The sequence below is a fragment of the Aotus nancymaae genome, unplaced genomic scaffold (genome assembly GCF_030222135.1).
Source record: "Aotus nancymaae isolate 86718 unplaced genomic scaffold, 86718_ANA_hifiasm-v0.15.2.pri h1tg000033l, whole genome shotgun sequence".
In the NCBI taxonomy this organism is placed as follows: Eukaryota; Metazoa; Chordata; class Mammalia; order Primates; family Aotidae; genus Aotus; species Aotus nancymaae.
The window spans coordinates 7609148-7627225 of record NW_026988447.1 but is presented as its reverse complement, the minus strand read 5'-3'; the positions used below and the strand labels follow the sequence as shown (position 1 = coordinate 7627225).

The window sequence follows — 18078 nt, the reverse complement described above, 5'->3', positions numbered from 1 at the left end:
GAACTTCGCAAAGCACACACAAGTTTCAATAGCCGAATCAACCAAGCAGAAGAAAGGATATCAGAGATTGAAGATCAACTCAATGAAATAAAATGAGAAGGCAAGATTCGAGAAAAGAGTGAAAAGAAATGGACAAAGCCTCCAAAAATGGGATTATGTGAAATATGGGATTATGTGAAAAGACCTAATCTACGTTTGATAGGTGTACCTGAATGTGAAGGAGAGAATGAATCTAAGCTGAAAAACACTCTTCAGGATACTATCCAGGAGAACTTCCCCAACTAGCAAGGCAGGCCAATATTCAAGTCCAGAAAATACAGAGAATGCCACAAAGATATTCCTCAAGCAGAGCAACCACAAGGCATATAATCATCAGATTCACCAGGTTTGAAATGAAGGAAAAAAAGCTAAGGGCAGCCAGAGAGAAAGGTCGGGTTACCCAAAAAGGGAAGCCCATCAGACTCACAGCAGATCTCTCAGCAGAAATCCTACAAGCCAGAAGAGAGTGGGGGCCAACATTCAACATCCTTAAAGAAAAGAACTTTCAACCCAGAATTTCATATCCAGCAAAACTAAGCTTCATAAGCAAAGGAGAAATAAAATCCTTTATGAACAAGAAATTGCCCTGAGATTTTGTCACCACCAGGCCTGCCTTACAAGAGCTCCTGAAAGAAGCACTAAACATAGAAAGGAACAACCAGTAGCAGCCACTCCAAAAATGTACCGAATGGCAAAAAGCATTGACACAATGAAGAAACTACATCAGCTAATGGGCAAAACATCCAGCTAGCATCAAAATGGCAGGATGAAATTCACACATAACAATATTAACCCTAAATGTAAATGGGCTAAATGCCCCAATCAAAAGATACAGACTGGCAAATTGGATAAAAAGTCAAAACCCATCTGTGTATGTATCAGGAAACCCATCTCACATGCAAAGGCACACATAGGGTCAAAATAAAGGAATGGAGGAAGATTTACGAAGCAAATGGAGAGTAAAAAAAAGCAGGAGTTGCAATCCTAGTCTCTGATAAAATAGACTTTAAACCAACAAAGATCAAAGGAGACAAAGAAGGGGATTACATAATGGTAAAAGGATCAATGCAACCAGAAGAGCTAAGGATACTAAATATGTACCGCACCCAATACAGGAGCACCCAGTACATAAAGCAAGTTCTTAATGACCTACAAAGAGACTTAGACTCCCACACAGTAATAGTGGAGACTTTAACACTCCACTGTCAATATTAGATCAACGAGACAGAAAATTAACAAGGATATCCAGGACTTGAACTCAAACCTGGACCAAGAAAACCTAATAGAGTTAGGCAGAACTCTCCATCCCAAATCCACAGAATATAAATTCTTCTCAGCACTACATCACACCTACTCTAAAATTGACCACATAATTGGAAGTAAATCATTCCTCAGCAAATGCAGAAGAATGGAAATCATAACAGTCTCTCAGACCACAGTGCAATCAAATTAGAACTCAGGATTAAGAAACTAACTCGGAATCACAGAACTTCATGGAAACTGAACAACTGGCTTTTGAATCTTGACTAGATAAGCAATGAAATAAAGGCAGATATAAAGATGTTCTTCAAAACCAGCGAGAATGAAGACACAATATACCAGAATCTCTGGGACACATTTAAAGCATGTCTAGAGGAAAATTTATAGCAATAAATGCCTACATGAGAAGCAAGGAAAGATTGAAAATTGAAACCCTATCATCAAAATTGAAAGAGTTAGAGGAGCAAGATCAAAACTCAAAAGCTAGCAGAAGACAAGAAATAACTAAGATCAGAGCAGAACTGAAGGAGATAGACACACAAAAAAACCCTTCAAAAAATCAATAAATCCAGGAGCTGGTTTTTTGAAAAGATCAACAAAATAGACCAGTAGCCAGATTAATAGAAAAGAGAGAAGAATCAAATAGATGCAATAAAAAATGATAAAGGGGATACCACCACAGATTCCACAGAAATAAAACTACCATCAGAGATTACTACAAACAACTTTATGCACACAAACCATTAAACCTGGAAGAGATGGATAAATTCCTTGACACTTGCACCCTCCCAGACCTAAACCAGGAAGAATCAAAACCCTGAGTAGACCAATAAGAAGGGCTGAAGTTGAGGCAGCAATTAATAGCCTACCAACAAAAAAAGCCCAGGTCCAGATGGGTTCACAGCCAAATTCTATCAGACACACAAAGAGAAGCTGGTACCACTTCTTCTGAAACTATTCCAAACAATCCAAAAAGAGGAAATCCTTCCCAAATCATTTTATGAGACCAACATTATCCTGATACCAAAACCGGGCAGAGACTCAAGAAAAAAAGAAAACTTCAGGCCAATATCCATGATGAAGATAGATGCAAAAATCTTCAATAAAATACTGGCAAACTGATTGTAACAGCCCATCAAAAAGCTTATCCATCACGATCAAGTAGGATTTATCCTGGGGATGCAAGGCTGGTTCAACATATGCAAGTCTATAAACATAATCCACCACATAAACAGAACCAAAGACAAAAACCACATGATTGTCTCAATAGATAACAGAGAAGGCCTTTGACAAAATTCACCAGCCCTTTATGCTAAGCATTCTCAAACTAGGTATCCACGTAATGTATGTCAAAATAATAAAAGCTATTTGTGACAAACCCACAGCCAATATCATACTGAATGGGCAAAAACTGGAAATGTTGCCTTTGAAATCTGGCACTAGAGAAGGATGCCTTCTCTCAATACTCCTATTCAATATAGTGTTGGAAGTTGTAGCCAGAGAAATCAGACAAGAAAAAGAAATAAAGGGTATTTAATTAGGAAAGGAGGAAGTCAAATTGTCTCCATTTGCAGATGACTTGATTGTATCTTTAGAACACACCATCATCTCAGTCCAAAATCTCCTGAAACTGATAAGCAACTTCTTAAAGTCTCAGGATACAAAACCAATATGCAGAAATCACAAGCATTCCTATACATCAATAATGAACTCAAAGAGAGTCAAATCAAGAATGAACTGCCACTCACAATTGCTACAAAGAAAATAAAATAGAATACAACTAACAAAGGATGTAAAGGACTTCTTCAAGGAGAACTACAAACCACTGCTCAACGAAATAAGAGATGACACAAACAGATGGGAAACAGATTCCGTGCTCATGGTTAGGAAGAATCAATATTGTGAAAATGGCCATACTGCCCAAAGCAATTTACAGATTCAGTACTGTCCCCATCAAGCTACCTATGACCCTCTTCACAGAGCTGGAAAAAAACACCTTAAATTTCATATGGAACCAAAAGAGAGCCCACATAGCAAAGACAATTCTAAGCAAAAAGAACAAAGCTGGAGGCATCACGCTACCTAACTTCAAACTATACTACAAGCCTACCGTAATCAAAACAGCATGGTACTGGTACCAAAACAGAGATATAGACCAATGGAACAGAACAGAGGCCTCAGAGGCAACGCCACACATCCTCAACCATCTAATCTTTGACAAACTTCACAGAAACAAGCAATGGGGAAAGGATTCACTGTTTAATAAATGGTGTTGGGAAAACTGGCTAGCCATTGTGCAGAAAGCAGAAATTGGACCCCTTCTTGACACTTTACACTAAAATTAACTCCAGATGGATTAAGGACTTAAACATAAGACCTAACATCATAAAAACCCTAGAAGAAAACCTAGGCAAGACCATTCAGGACATAGGCATAGGCAAGGACTTCATGACTAAAACGCCAAAAGCATTGGCAACAAAAGCCAAAATAGACAAATGGAATCTAATTATACTCCTGAGCTTCTATACAGCAAAAGAAACAATCATTAGAGTTAACTAGCAACCAACAGAATGGGAAAAATTTTTTGCAATCTACCCATCTGACAAAGGGCTAATATCCAGAATCTACAAAGAACTAAAACAGATTTACAACTGAAAAAACCCATTCAAAAGTGGGGGAAAGACATGAACAGACACTTTTCAAAAGGAGACATTTATGAGGCTAACAAACATATGGAAAAATGCTCATGATCACTGGTCATTAGAAAAATGCAAATCAAAACCACATTGATATACCATCTCACGCCAGTGAGAATGGCAATTATTAAAAAATCTGGAGACAACAGATGCTGGAGAGGATGTAGAGAAATAGGAGCACTTTTACACTGTTGGTGGGAGTGTAAATTAGTTCAACCATTGTGGAAGACAGTGTGGTGATTCCTCAAGGACCTAGAAATAGAAATTTCATTTGACTCAGCAATCCCATTACTGGGTATATATCCAAAGGATTATAAATCGTTCTGTTATAAAGACACATGCACACATATGTTCATTGTGGCACTGTTTACAATAGCAAAGACCTGGAACCAACCCAAATGCCCATCAATGGTAGATTGGACAAGGAAAATGTGGCACATATACACCAGGGAATACTATGCAGCCATAAAAAATGATGAGCTCGTTTTCTTTATAGGGAAATGGATGAATCTGGAAAACATCATTCTCAGCAAACTGACGCAAGAACAGATAAGCACTGCATATTCTCACTCATAGGTGAGTGTCGAACAGTGAGAGCACACGGACACAGGGAGGGGAGTATCACACCCTGGGGTCTGTTGCTGGGGGCTAGGGGAGGAACAGAGAAGGGGTAGGGAGGTTAGGGAGGGATAGCACTAGGAGAAGTACCATATTAGGTAACGGAGGGGGATGGAGGCAACAAACTGCGTTGCCATGTATGTACCTATGCAATGATCCTGCATGTTTTGCACATGTACCCCAGAACCTAAAGTACAATAAAATACATATAAAAACAAAGAAACAAACAAAGAAATCAGTAAGTTTTCCTACAAGTGTTTTTTTTTTACATCCTCTAACTCATGCATGTCATTTGGGTGACAGCTGTGCATTCAGAATTGAGAAAACAATAACAAAGCTTAATGAGATTTGTAAATTTTTATAATAAAAGACTGCTCAAGCAGCCAAACTCATTTTTGTAGTCATTTAAAACTCTATTGCAGAAGGGACTTGATTTTCAATAAGTAACATTTTTCTTTCTCTTAATCAGACAGGAAATTTAGCAGATTTTTCTCTATATAGATTGTTAAAAATTTCTTATATTTGAGTGCGGTAGCGTGAATCACAATTTCTCAGAGAAATCCATATCCTAATCCCTGGATTCTGTGACTACGTTACTTTTCATGGAAAAAAGAACTTCTCAAATGTGATTATGTTAAGGGTCTTCTTTGGGGATATTATCCTGGGTTATCTAGGTAGGCCCTATGTAGTTTATGAGGGTCTTTATAAGAGGGATGCAGGAATGTCAGGTAAGTAGTAGGAGTTGTTATAAAGGAAGCAACAGTTTGGAGTGATGTGAGGACAGGTCAACAAACCAAGGAATGCAGGTAGCTTCTGGAAAAGCCAAGGAAATTGATACAACCCCAGAGATTTCAGAAGGATCTAGCTCTGTGGACACCTGGATTAAAGCCACGTAAGACTCATTCTGCATTTCTGATCTCTGGAACTGGAAGCAGATGAATTGTGTTGTTTTAAGCCACTAAGTTTATGGTAATTTCTTAAAGCAGCAATAGGAAGCTAATATACTGAATCAATGATATGGTACATATATGGAAATTGTGGCACCATTTGGTGTGCATGAGTAAAAAACTGAGGGTAAGGCCAATTAATTTTATAATAATTATATGTTTATATTATCAATCACCTTGCAAGTAAGGCTTCTTTCCTGAGAACTGAAAAGATGCCAACTGGATTGTTAATTAACTAACTCATGCATTCAACAATTTGTTTTTGTGCTTGGTAAACAAAATAGATATGACTCATTCTTTTATACAAAATAATGGGGAAGATGATAGGCATTAAGAGAATAATTTTACATTAATTTGTTGTATTTTTATATAGTGTAAGATGTTATAAGTGTTCAAAATGGGAAATTGATTTAGCCAGCGATATCAGAAAATGCTTTCTTGAAGAAATGTTGTTTCGCTAAGACAAGCTGAGATATATATAAGAAGCTACATATATAAGATCAGTAGGAGGAAATAGAGCTTTTTGGCCATCTAAATTTTTTTTTTTTTGAGGAGACCTTGGCACACTGCCCGTAGGGTCACCCCTAGAGTAACCCTCTCTTGTTCACAAATCTTGTCGCAAATGAAGCAAACTCTGCATTGAAGTGACAGTATTTTTTGTTTTTTTAAGTTTCTTTTTATAATTTATAATTTTTTTTTATTTTTCATTATACTTTAAGTTCTGGGGTACATGTGCAAATTGTGTAGAATTGTTACATGGTAGATAACATTAAGAGCAATACCTAAAATTTTAAAATAACTTTAAGTGATTTGAGAAGGGATTAATGGCTTTTAAAAAATATCTGGGGCACCTGTAATCCCAGCACTTTGGGAGACCAAGGCAGGCAGATCACTTGAGGTCGGGAGTTTAAGACCAGCCTGGCCAACATGGTGAATTATAAATAGAAAAATTAGCTAGGCATGGTGGCACAAACCTGTAATCTCAGCTACTCAGGAGGCTGAGGCAGGAGACTCATTTGAACCTGAGAGGCAGAAGTTTCTTTGAGCCAGGATTGCGCCACTGCACTCCAGCCTGGGCAACAGAGTGAGACTCCATCTCAAAAAAAAAAAAAGAAAAATCTGGGACAGCATGAAAATGGATTAGAAGGAAAAAGAAGATATACAGGAATATCATTTATAAGTGATTTAATCAGTCTAAGAACATGATTAATATTATGTTTTGATTAGGACAGAATAAATGGGAATGGAAGATTCAAGGGAAATTTAAGAAATACAATTGACAGAAAGAGGCAGAAGGTGGAATATAAAGAACATGCAACACATATAGCCCTAAGTTAAGCAGTAAAGAAAAGCATTAATATCTCACTTATTTTGTCATATTTTGTCTGTTATGTGGAAATACAAATGCAAAGTTTTAAACATAGTCTAAGTAAAAAGAGCCAGTACCTGGAAAATTCAAGTTTCTTATTGCTGAAGTATAAGAAGGAGTTGTAGAATTGAGGATGGATCAGAAACCACTTTATGAGAGATTTTGTTTGCCATGACAAAGAGCTCGGACCTGATCCTACAGCATGGCACACCAATAGTGGTTTGTAAGCAGGAAAGATTTGTGCATTAAAAGAACTCTCAAGGCAATGAAAAAAAAATCTGAAGCATTCAAGAGATATCTAACAGGAGAGATCGTGGTTGGGGGATAAGACAAAAATGAAGAAAAAACCTACAGTTGCTTAGATAGGACTTCCAAATGCCCATCTGTACATTTTGGGTCCATTTTGTCCAACTTGAATCAGGAGTGTGGTACCATCAACTAAGGTGGATAATATAGGAAAATTGGATGGTATAGAAAGGAGATCATGAGTGAGAATAATAAGATAGCTATTATACAACACCCTTTTATTTAAATAGTTTCATAAAGAAAATATGTCATCAGCAATGTCTATTGGTAACAAATGTCAGAGTGAAGATGTAAGTATAGCTTTGAAAATGAAGTATGATTTTAATGTAGATTTCTACTATATAGTGTCTTTAATATAATGTTTTATCATGAATTCATAGATGTATTTTCCATAGAATTTCTATAATTTCTTAATGGTTATAAGAAGCTTGGATCCTATTTAAGATTTTATTTTATGAGTTACTCATTAATACCTGGAAGCAGTAGTGTGTTGGAACCCGAGCCGGGTCCGAGAGCTGTGTCAGATGGCTGGGCAGCCATGGCGTCCTATTTCGACGAACACGACTGCGAGCCGTTAGACCCCGAGCAGGAGACTCGAACTAACATGCTGCTGGAGCTCGCAAGGTCACTTTTCAATAGCATGGACTTTGAAGACTTGAGGTTGGTAGTAGATTGGGACCACCACCTGCCTCCACCAGCTGCCAAGACTGTGCTTGAGAACCTCCCCAGGACGGTCATCAGAGGCTCTCAGGCTGAGCTCAAGTGCCCCGTGTGTCTTTTGGAATTTGAGGAGGAGGAGACTGCCATTGAGATGCCTTGCCATCACCTTTTCCATTCCAGCTGCATTCTGCCCTGGCTAAGCAAGACAAATTCCTGTCCCTTGTGCTGCCATGAGCTGCCCACTGATGATGACACCTATGAGGAGCACAGACAAGATAAGGCTCGAAAACAGCAGCAGCAGCACCGACTGGAGAACCTCCATGGAGCCACGTACACGTGAGGAGGCTGGGGCTGAGCGCTGGCCCTCTGCGTCTTCCTTACAAACCTTGAATCCTCATTAAAGGTTTCTGTACTCAAAAAAAAAAAAATTGTGAAATATTCATAAAGTTTAATAATAACACAGTCAATAAATATTTAATTATGTAAACTTATAACTAAATTAATTGTACTAAAAACAAAGGCAACAAATATTCAAAACATCACTTCCTAATTATTTTACTACATTTTTAATAGCTGTGCTCTTGCAGGTATTAGCATTTATTGTATCTACATGGTGGAAATATTATATATTGATGTGTTACTGCACATCTCTTCCCAACTCCATTTTCAATGATACTAGTTTAATAGCTTGAAATCAGTCATGGTAAGAGTATTTACATTATGGAGATTAGCAAATGCTACAAATGAGGACTCATTGTTTTATTCATTGTGTAAAATTAAAAGAATGATAGAGAAAAGATAAATAGGGCATATTAAATTCAAAAACATGTATGTCCATTGCCATTACATTGCAAATAGCAAAAGAATGGGAGACATTCTGCCAATATTTGAAAATTATTATTTGATTTGACAAATGATTTACACACATTGCTGTTGAATATCAATGCTTCAACATATATCTTTGTTTTATTGTCATTATAAATATTAATGTAAATCTTTTCATAAAGACCAACCAACTTTGATGCCAGAACTGTACTCATTCGTCACTTGCCACCAAAGTTTGGCTACTGATACAAGAGTTTGGCAAAAATCAATGAAAATATTCTGTGAGAATCGGTTGCCTCTGTGTGTGTACCTATACCAATTGTATATATATTTTTTTGTTATTTGTAAGTTGTGTGATATACATCCTTATATATCCATATATAGTAAACTATATACCATAAATATATAATAAACTATATACATATATATACACCATATAAATGTACACACACACACACACACACACACACACACACATGCACAGAGACTTTTCTTCCTTTTTTCCCCCCAGAGAGCTTATGAAACATTTACCAGCAAACCATTGCCTGAAGTCTTTCTACAAAAGATCTTTAAAGTGCTATTATGCAGTTTTAACAATTCCAAGAGTCCTAATTCTCTTTTTCTATTGATTCTAAGCCTTATATTAATGGTTTGAGGTTCTCCAGGAAAGACATGATCTAGATTCATTGATCCTGGATACTATCTTAAAAGGAAAGGAAGTTTCCTACTAGATAGCCCTAATCTTAAACTCTTCCTAGATCTGCTGTGAAAAACAGAGAGAGAGGTATAAACAGAAATATTATAATCGCTAAGACTCATGTCCTCTGTTGCTGGGGTCCCTGGAAATTATGGGTAATGTAAAATATGGCAGAGACTGAAGGCATCTAGAAGACCCAGTGAGCAGCTGGCATGAGGTTTTCCTCAAGTCAGACTGAGAAGGCAATTCACCCTTGTTGGAGGCTCCAGAAATTCCATAGTTAATTAGGAAATTTTTGCTACTTTTTTCCTTTAAATTTCTTAGAAATTTAAGCTTTAATATTGATACTGGGGTGAATGGCTTACCTTCTTTAAGAAGAGCTTAGGAAAGCCTGCCTTTTAGAAAAAGAATACTAGGCTAGGTGGAGCTTGGATGTGATCCTGCATAATTCTGAGATTTCTCCTTTCTTCTCTTAGAAGACATCCTAATAAGAAGATAAAGTGATCGAACAAAGGAATTACTTGGCAGAGATATGAGAGAACTGGGTTCTTGACCCCACTTTGCCATGAACTTGGGTAAGTTACTAAGTCTCTGAGTATCATAGTTCCTTGTCTGTATAACTAGTAACTTTTACAGAGAGCATCTTTTCCAAAGTTGATACTTATTTCTAAGGATCTATCTTTTAAACAATTTATATTGCAGTTTTCTCAAAATTAAATAGTATTTTCTCGGTGGTAAAGTGAGTATCCTGAGAGTTGAAGAGATGAAGAATATAAACAGTTAGATGTCTCCCATAATAAATGAGTAGAAGTGCCCAAGAATCAAAACCCTGGGCTGCTCTAACCTGGAGAGATGTCTGGTGTCAACATGAAAACATGTACCTTTTAGGAAAAATCTCAGCTTGAAATATATTTTCTTGCCAAAATTCAGAGCAGCTATGTTGTTTAACACATAATTACACAGTAATTTCTTTTTATGTCATTTCAATTATTTCATTTTATTCTTGGACTGGCAGCCCAGTTGGAGTGGAGCACAGTTGTCCATGCATGATTATTAGTAACATCATTATCCTGCTATGTAATATGGTTTGTTTACTTATATCTGAGATCTGAAGTTTATTTATAAAATGTTTTATTATTAAAAGTGAATTTTTTCTTCTAATCATGAGTATAAAACTGTATAAGTTTTTTATAACACTAATCTCATAATTTTAGACAAATACAATAGTAACTACAATTTATTAAGCATATTTATATAGCAGAATCTGTACTAGGTATTTTATATATTTATCTCATTTAAGTTTTACAATAAGCTGGGTAGGTATTATTGGCAGTTTGCTGAAAAAGTATCTAAATTTCAGGACATAGGTAAGTCACTTAAGGTTGGACATTTATTATATGGTGGGGTAAGAGGCCCATAAATATTAAGTTCAGCGTAACTATTCAGTGCTTCAAATTCTCTGTATCATATGGATCTCTATCTTCATTTTAATGTCTGCATGGTATATAATTTTTAAAGAGGTATCATAATTTTATTTTAATATTTTTATTATAGAAAATTTATTAATTTTATCATTTCACCTTTTAAAATTTTTGTTAGTGTCAACAGTGTTGCCCTTAATATATTTGTATACTACTTATATTTAGTTCTTCAGATGAAAATATAAAAATTAATTCAACTTATCAATAAATGTACTCATTAAAAATTTGAAATATATCATTAAATTGCCCTGCAGAACATTTCTACTGGGAATATACGAGGGTGCCTCTTTTCTTACACCTATGTCAATACTGAATAACAGAAACTTTTCTTTCTTTAGGTTTCATCTTTAAGAAATGTTTAATACATTTTGTTCATTTTTCTAATAACATTTTTATCTGTAAAAATGACTTTATTAAATAAATGAATCTCTTGCCTATCATGTAGAATGTAAATACTTTTTACAGCTTCTCATTTGAATATCAAATTTGTTTATAATTTTTCTCTGAAGAAATTTTAAATATTTATGAATTTAAAAAATCAGTCTTTTACTTTACAGATTCTGACTCTGGGATCATGATTAAAAATATCTTTCCTATTCCAATAGTGTAAAATTGTTCAACTAAATTTTCTTTTAGAACTTTATATTGGTTTTCTTTGTTGCCATAACAAATTATTTAATAGCTTTAAACAATATCCAATTATAGCCTCGCTTGGTGGCTGAGGCCTGTAATCCCAGCACTTTAGGAGGCCTAGGTGGATGGATCGATCACCTGAAGTCAGGAGTTAGAGACTGACCTGGCCTGGCCAATGTGGCGAAACCTCATCTCTACTAAAATACAACAATTTGCCAGGGGTAAGCATGGTGGCGGGCAGTTGTCCCAGCTACTTGGGAGGCTGAGGCAGGAGAATGGCTTGAACCTGGGAGGCGGAGGTTGCAGTGAGCTGAGATCAGGCCATTGCACTCCAGCCTAAGTGACAAGAGCGAAATTCCATCTCAAAACAATCAATCAAAAAACCAAAATCCACTTATGATCTCACATACCCAGTCAGAGGTCTGGGTACAGTGTGGCTCAGCAGGGTCCTCTGCTTAGGATCCCACAAGGCTGAAATCAAGGTATGGAAGGCTACATTTCTTTTTGGAGTCCCAGGCGAGGAATCAACCTCCACGCTCATTCAGCGTGGGCTAAATTCAGTCTCATGCTTGTAGGACTAAAGCTCCTTTGCAAGAGGTTGGAAGGTCCTGGTTTGGCTTCTACTGGCCTGCAGTCATTCTCATGCTTTCCATTTGACATCCCTCAAGCAGCAGCAGTTCCAGTTCCTCTCATGCTTTATGTGATGTTGGTTTATATATAATACCTAATTTAGTATGTACAGCAACTTTATGGGCTTATTATCCTCATCTCATGGACGAGGAAACTGAAAGGTTAAATAACTTGTTCAGGGTCTTATAGTCAGTAAGGGAGGAGGTAAGACTTGACAACCCACATCTTTTCTCATTTTACTTCTTCATAAGATATAAACAAAAGCTACCAGGGCTGTCTACTGATTATATAATTAAGGGTATTAAGGCTTCCTTAGATAAGTATCATCTAATGTTTGTGAGGAGGCTACGTTTAAAAACATCATTTTAAAAATGGTTATGGAACTTTCCTTTTACCTATTCGTGTCTCTCTCTCTCTTTTTTTTTTGGTAGGTGAGAAGTTCTCATATTGTAAACAACTATTATTTTATTGCTATGTGTCCTCACCCTACCCCTTTTGTAAGGTAAGATGTTCATGATAATAAACATGAGTTTATGATCCTCATAATATACTAGAACAAACTGAGAGTTCAATCACTGTTCCATCCAACTGTAAAAAACTACATTTTTTTTTTAACCCTGGTGACAATAAAGTGCCTCAGAAGCGATTAGTTTTTGTGGAAGAAGAGCGTGGCAGAAATGTGATAGTCTGAGGCTGAGCTTTTGCTCTGCTTGGGGAGGTATGTGAAATCACAGGTGGCATAATTTACCTCCTTGGAGTGGGTGAACATAAGCATCTGTGATATGGTATTCTAAGAAGATACTAAATTCCCTTTTGATAGCTCTCTCTGTTTCTTTCAGTGCGAATACCTGATATATTTAAATGATACAAGAGTCTTTTAAATCCTTTTATAAAAGTTCATTGCATATTGATTTGATAATAAGGGTCACTAATATATGATGCCATTCCTGGAATCCTAAACGGATTAATTTTAGAAGTTAATGTAAAGAAAAATTTCTAAAATACTAGAATGCTTTTTGTCTATCAAATAATAAAACACACAGAATTGGTTCTATTGCCATTTCTGCTTTGTTTTCAGGGAAAGGTCAGGATTAAATGTGATGCTAAGTCATGGTTACTGCATTTGATTTGATGGTTATCATGTTTCTTTCTACCTGTGGTTAAGGGCTTGGAGTTTTATATGTATGCTTTTTAATAGCCTTATACTAAATAAATCTTGCTTTGGTAAGCCAACTCAAGTTTGACTTGACAATCAGAAAGCAAGATGTAAGTTAAATATTGTAAGATATCTTCTTCCTCCAATGTTGGGATTTCCTAGACTACCAAAGACCAGCATTTTCATATTTAGATTTCTAATAATTTATAATTACACAGAATGAAAAACTCTCAGGATGGGTGCCATAAAATTCAGTTAGCTAACAAGAATTTCAACAGGATGTGAAAGCAGCTCAGACTGTTCAGATTTCTTAGTGGAGCATAACTATCTGCATGCTTATAATAGAGAATGAATCTTCAGCAGAGTTTTAAAAAAACCTTTCTTCTCTACCATCTCACCCCTACCAAACAAACAGATTTAAAAAAGGACTAAAACACGAATAAGCGAGCAAGCAATATATGCAGCATCCAGAATCTCATCTTTCTCAATGTGTCCTTGCTATGGTTGACAGCAGAGATGCATAGGCCTTTGTCTACACTTCTTTAATTCCTGCAATGATTCCAGCCACATCTCCCTAATTACATGCCTAAGTCACTGAACCAGGTTGTTGTACTGGAGGGAGCATAGAAAGTCAACACCAAGACAAAAGTATACCAAATTGCAGGGTCTTTATTGCTGGCGGCCACGGAGGACTCACGTCTCTCCAACCTGTGGCCCTGAAAGGAGGGTGTCAAGACCTTTTATGCCCATAAACCACGGGGGTGGGGGTGAGGGGCGGGGGTGGGGGTGAGAGGCTTCAGACATTCTGAGGGCCAGTGGATTCGGAAAATCACCTCCTGGGCTGAGATGAGGGTGAGGGGCTCCGGACATTCCAAGGGCCAGGGGACTTTGGACATTCCGATTGTTACTTAAGTGGTTCACAGAAGTCAAGATAAGCTTTAGTTTACACATTGCCTGGGTAGGGTGGAAATTACAGATCTTAGTTACTTATTACAAGTCGCAGGGGCCAAGATGGCGGGGGTTTGGACTGCTTGCCTGTCACATCAGGGTTACAGAGAGCAGTTTCAACAGAAAGCCGAGGTATGGTTGAGGTATGCAGTTTTTTGGGGCTTTTACCATGTCACAAGGTCACTCTGGGGACTCAAAAATCCTCTCCACATAAGAACACTGAACTCCCTACCAGGCATTCATAATTCTGACTTAGCAGAACAGGAGAAGCTATCACCTAAATGATAAGTAAACTTTTATCTTGAAAGTAAATTCCATATATAAGAAATTTATAGCATACTCTAAACTATTCAAATACATGTATGTAGAAAGACTAGACATACACTAGCATAATAACTTTGTTTTTTATGGAATTTTAATAAGAAATGTGGCTCAAATATTTTATAATTGGTCCCTCAGATTCAAATGTATCATCTTGGTGTAGAATTGTGTATCTTTGCTCAGAGCAAACAGTAAACATTTATTCATGGATTTCTGAGTATCATAAAAGCCTTTGTCTTTCTTAGATCTTAAAAAAAAAACATGAGTTTCAAAGCATCTTTTAAAATAACTGAGATTGTGAGCTTTTACCTGGAGAATTTGACAGACTTGACACACGTTTTCCAGAAACAAGTCATACCTTCTTGGTGTTCAGTTTGGTTAGAGCTCCTATAGGCTGTCAGCGATCTTTGTGGAAAAGGAGGCTATGTTTGGAAACGAGTCAGATCTTAATTGTTTTCTCTGCCAAAAAAGCAGAATTTTTTGAAGTTTTGACAGCTGTGCCTTGTCATGGAGAAAAATCTTCTACAAGAAAACAAAGGAACCTTTATCTTTACCATACATTATGCTCTAATGGTGTGCATAATCTATCATTTTAAAAACAGTGTACATAGTTTTAAATAACTCTAGCAAGAAACGGCATATCAAAAAGCTTTTTCTTCTTATTTTGACTTTTTAAAAATCATGAAAATATTTTTGCTTAGGAGAAAAGAGACGATAATTATAGATGGATCAATTTCAAGTATGTTGGGGCAGAGTTACAAAGAGTACTTTTCTCAGTTTTTGCAGAAGCTTGTTTCTATAACTGACACAGCTGGAATTCAGGCATTTGTATCATTTCTATAGTTGTTTTAAATGAAAACTCTATTCTGTTATACAATTATAGCTTCAGATTAACATCCAGAATTCCTTGTACAGGTATTTATGACTCTTGACTTCAAAACCAAGAATTCTGTATTTTGACAAGATGACTTTCTGAGAAGACTGCCCACAACTCAAACTCTCTCTTTTCTTGATATAATTTTTGGGAAAATGAACAGGAGCCTTTTGGAAAATTAGTACAACAGGGACACATTCTTCTCCAGAAGCTCAGCTGTGCCAGTCATATTACATTATATCTTCTAAAAATAAATCTAACTTCAAATGTCAAGAAATGCAAACTCAGTTATTACCAGGTCTTCCTTTTCCTCCCATCCAAACCTTATTACAATTTACCAGAGTTCTTAGAGTTCCACAATGGAAGAGGGCCCTCTGTGCTTCAGGCTGTGAACCCAGAAAATCTGAGGCAGGTCTCAGTTAATTTAGAAAGTTTATTTTGCTAAGGGTGAGGATGCACCCATGACACAGCCTCAGGAAGTCCTTAGGACATTCACTCAAGGTGGTCAGGGCACAGTTTGGCTTCATACATTTTAGGGAGACATGAGACATCAGTCTATGTAAGAAGTACATTGGTTCTATCTGGAGAGGCAGGATATCTTGAACCAAAGGCAGGAAGACTCAAAGTGGGGAGGGAGCTTCAGGTCACATATAGTTGAGACACAAAGGGTTGCATTCTTTTGAGTTTCTGATTAGCTTTTCCAAAGGAGGCAATTAGATATTCATCTCTCTCAGTGAGCAGAGGGATAGCTTTGAATAAATAAGAGGTAGGTTTGCCCTAAGCAGTTACCAGCTTGTTTTCCTTGGTGAATTTGAGGGCCCAAGATATTTTCCTTTCAGAAGACTATATATGTCACTACCTGTTGTCCAAGTTGTCATGATTCCTTGAAAGTGAGAGGAATTCCTGGTGCACTAAGGAATGGGTAGGTATGTTTGTTAGGGCTGAACATCCCAGGGCCTCCTTCTAGCCATCACTGTAGTGCCTCAGTTATACACAGCAATTTCTTTCCCCTTGAGTACTTGTCCCCCAAGGACTCTGAGTGGGAATGAGATGATGGCTTTCTCCTTTCAGGGAACCCACAATTCTCTATCAATTTCCCAATTGTGGGAAAGCCTGCTTGCTCTCATTACTTCCTATCTTTCTCCTTTTTACTACCTCAAAGTATTTAGCATGATATCCTTATTGGGCTTACCTTTTGAAACAAAGAAAGAACTCCACCCCTACCCCTACAACTGGCCTGGGCTATTCTGCTTTTCCAACTGTAACACAAGCTAGTAGGTATGGCTACATTAAGGAAGAACTGATCTCTTAGGGAAAACGAGAAGGGAAAGACACAATACAACTCAGAAGGAAAAACACACAAAAGAAAAACACAAATTAATACTTCAAAAAGTTCTGTCTCTGTGAATTTGGGCAAGGATTTTAAGCTCTTTACGCTTTGTTTTTTATCTATAAAATAGATTAATCTTTGTACTCACTATTAAAATTAATGGATGTAACACACTCACATAATGATGATTAATATTCTTACTCTGATTTGTGAGAAAGCAGAGCATTGCATAGAGGAGCATCACCCCTTAAACCAGACTCTCTGAGTTCATATCCCTGAGCTATTTGAATTTGGGAAAATTTACTGATTGCAGTTTAAGTTTCCTTGTCTGTGTAATGGTGATTTTAAAAAAATGAACAATCCGATATGGTCTGGCTCTGTATCTCCACCCAAATCTCACCTTGAATTGTTATAATCTTCACGTGTCAACATCATGACCAGGTGGAGATAATTGAATCATTAGGGGCTGTTTCCCCCATGCCGTAGTAGTGAGTTAGTTCTCATAAGATCTGATGGTTTTATAAGGGGCTTTCCCCTTTGTTTAGCAACCATTGGCTCTCTTGCCATCCGGTGAAGAGGTGCCTTCCACCATGATTGCAAGCTTCCTGGGGCCTCCCAAGCCATGCGGAACTGTGAGTCAATTAAAACTCTTCTTGTTATAAATGACCCAGTCTTGGCTGTTTCTTCATAGCAGCACTAGAACGGACTAATACACAACCTCATAGATTTTTATTAGTGTAAAGTGCTTTGGAGACTGCCTTGTGCAAAGGAAGAGCTTCATAAATGATATCAACTTTTAAAAATCATCTTGCTGCACTAGTGCTAATGATTGATTTTAAGCCATGTGTGGTGCTTCTCAAATCAGCCCTGTGCAGATTACTCTGAAGATTAAGCTCTGGGCAATTTTGTATCTCTTTTTAATGTTTTCAAATGAATTTATCATGGAAATTCATCTTTTAATGAGAAGTATGCAAACTACATGTTTACATTGTTTGAATCTTTTAAACCCTAAGCAAAATAATATTGTGCACACAGAGGTTGCTGAATTCTGAAAATACTAATGACTATTACTGTGTATATACCCAAAGGAATATAAATCATTCTGTCGTAAAGACACCTGCATGTGTACGTGGATGGCAGCACTATTCACAATAGCAAACACATGGAATCAACGTAAATGTCCATCAGTGCTAAACTGGATAAAGAAAATGTAGTACATATACATCATGGAATATTATGCAGATAAAGTAGGGAATGAGAGTATGTTCTTTGTGGAACATGGATGGAG

The 18078-nt window shown here is 36.9% G+C and overlaps 1 protein-coding gene across 1 annotated transcript; it reads left to right on the top strand.

Moving 5' to 3' along the window:
• The first annotated feature begins 7744 nt into the window (after window positions 1–7744).
• On the top strand, window positions 7745–8235 carry LOC105720466 (E3 ubiquitin-protein ligase RNF181-like). The gene has a single exon (XM_064383718.1). The coding sequence runs from the start codon at window positions 7774–7776 to the stop codon at window positions 8233–8235; it is 462 nt and encodes a 153-aa protein (XP_064239788.1). The 5' UTR covers window positions 7745–7773.
• The last annotated feature ends 9843 nt before the right edge of the window (window positions 8236–18078 follow it).

Excerpts from the sequence above, each read along its gene's own strand:
- LOC105720466 (XM_064383718.1), top strand. The coding sequence starts at position 7,774 with ATGGCGTCCTATTTCGACGAACACGACTGCGAGCCGTTAGACCCCGAG.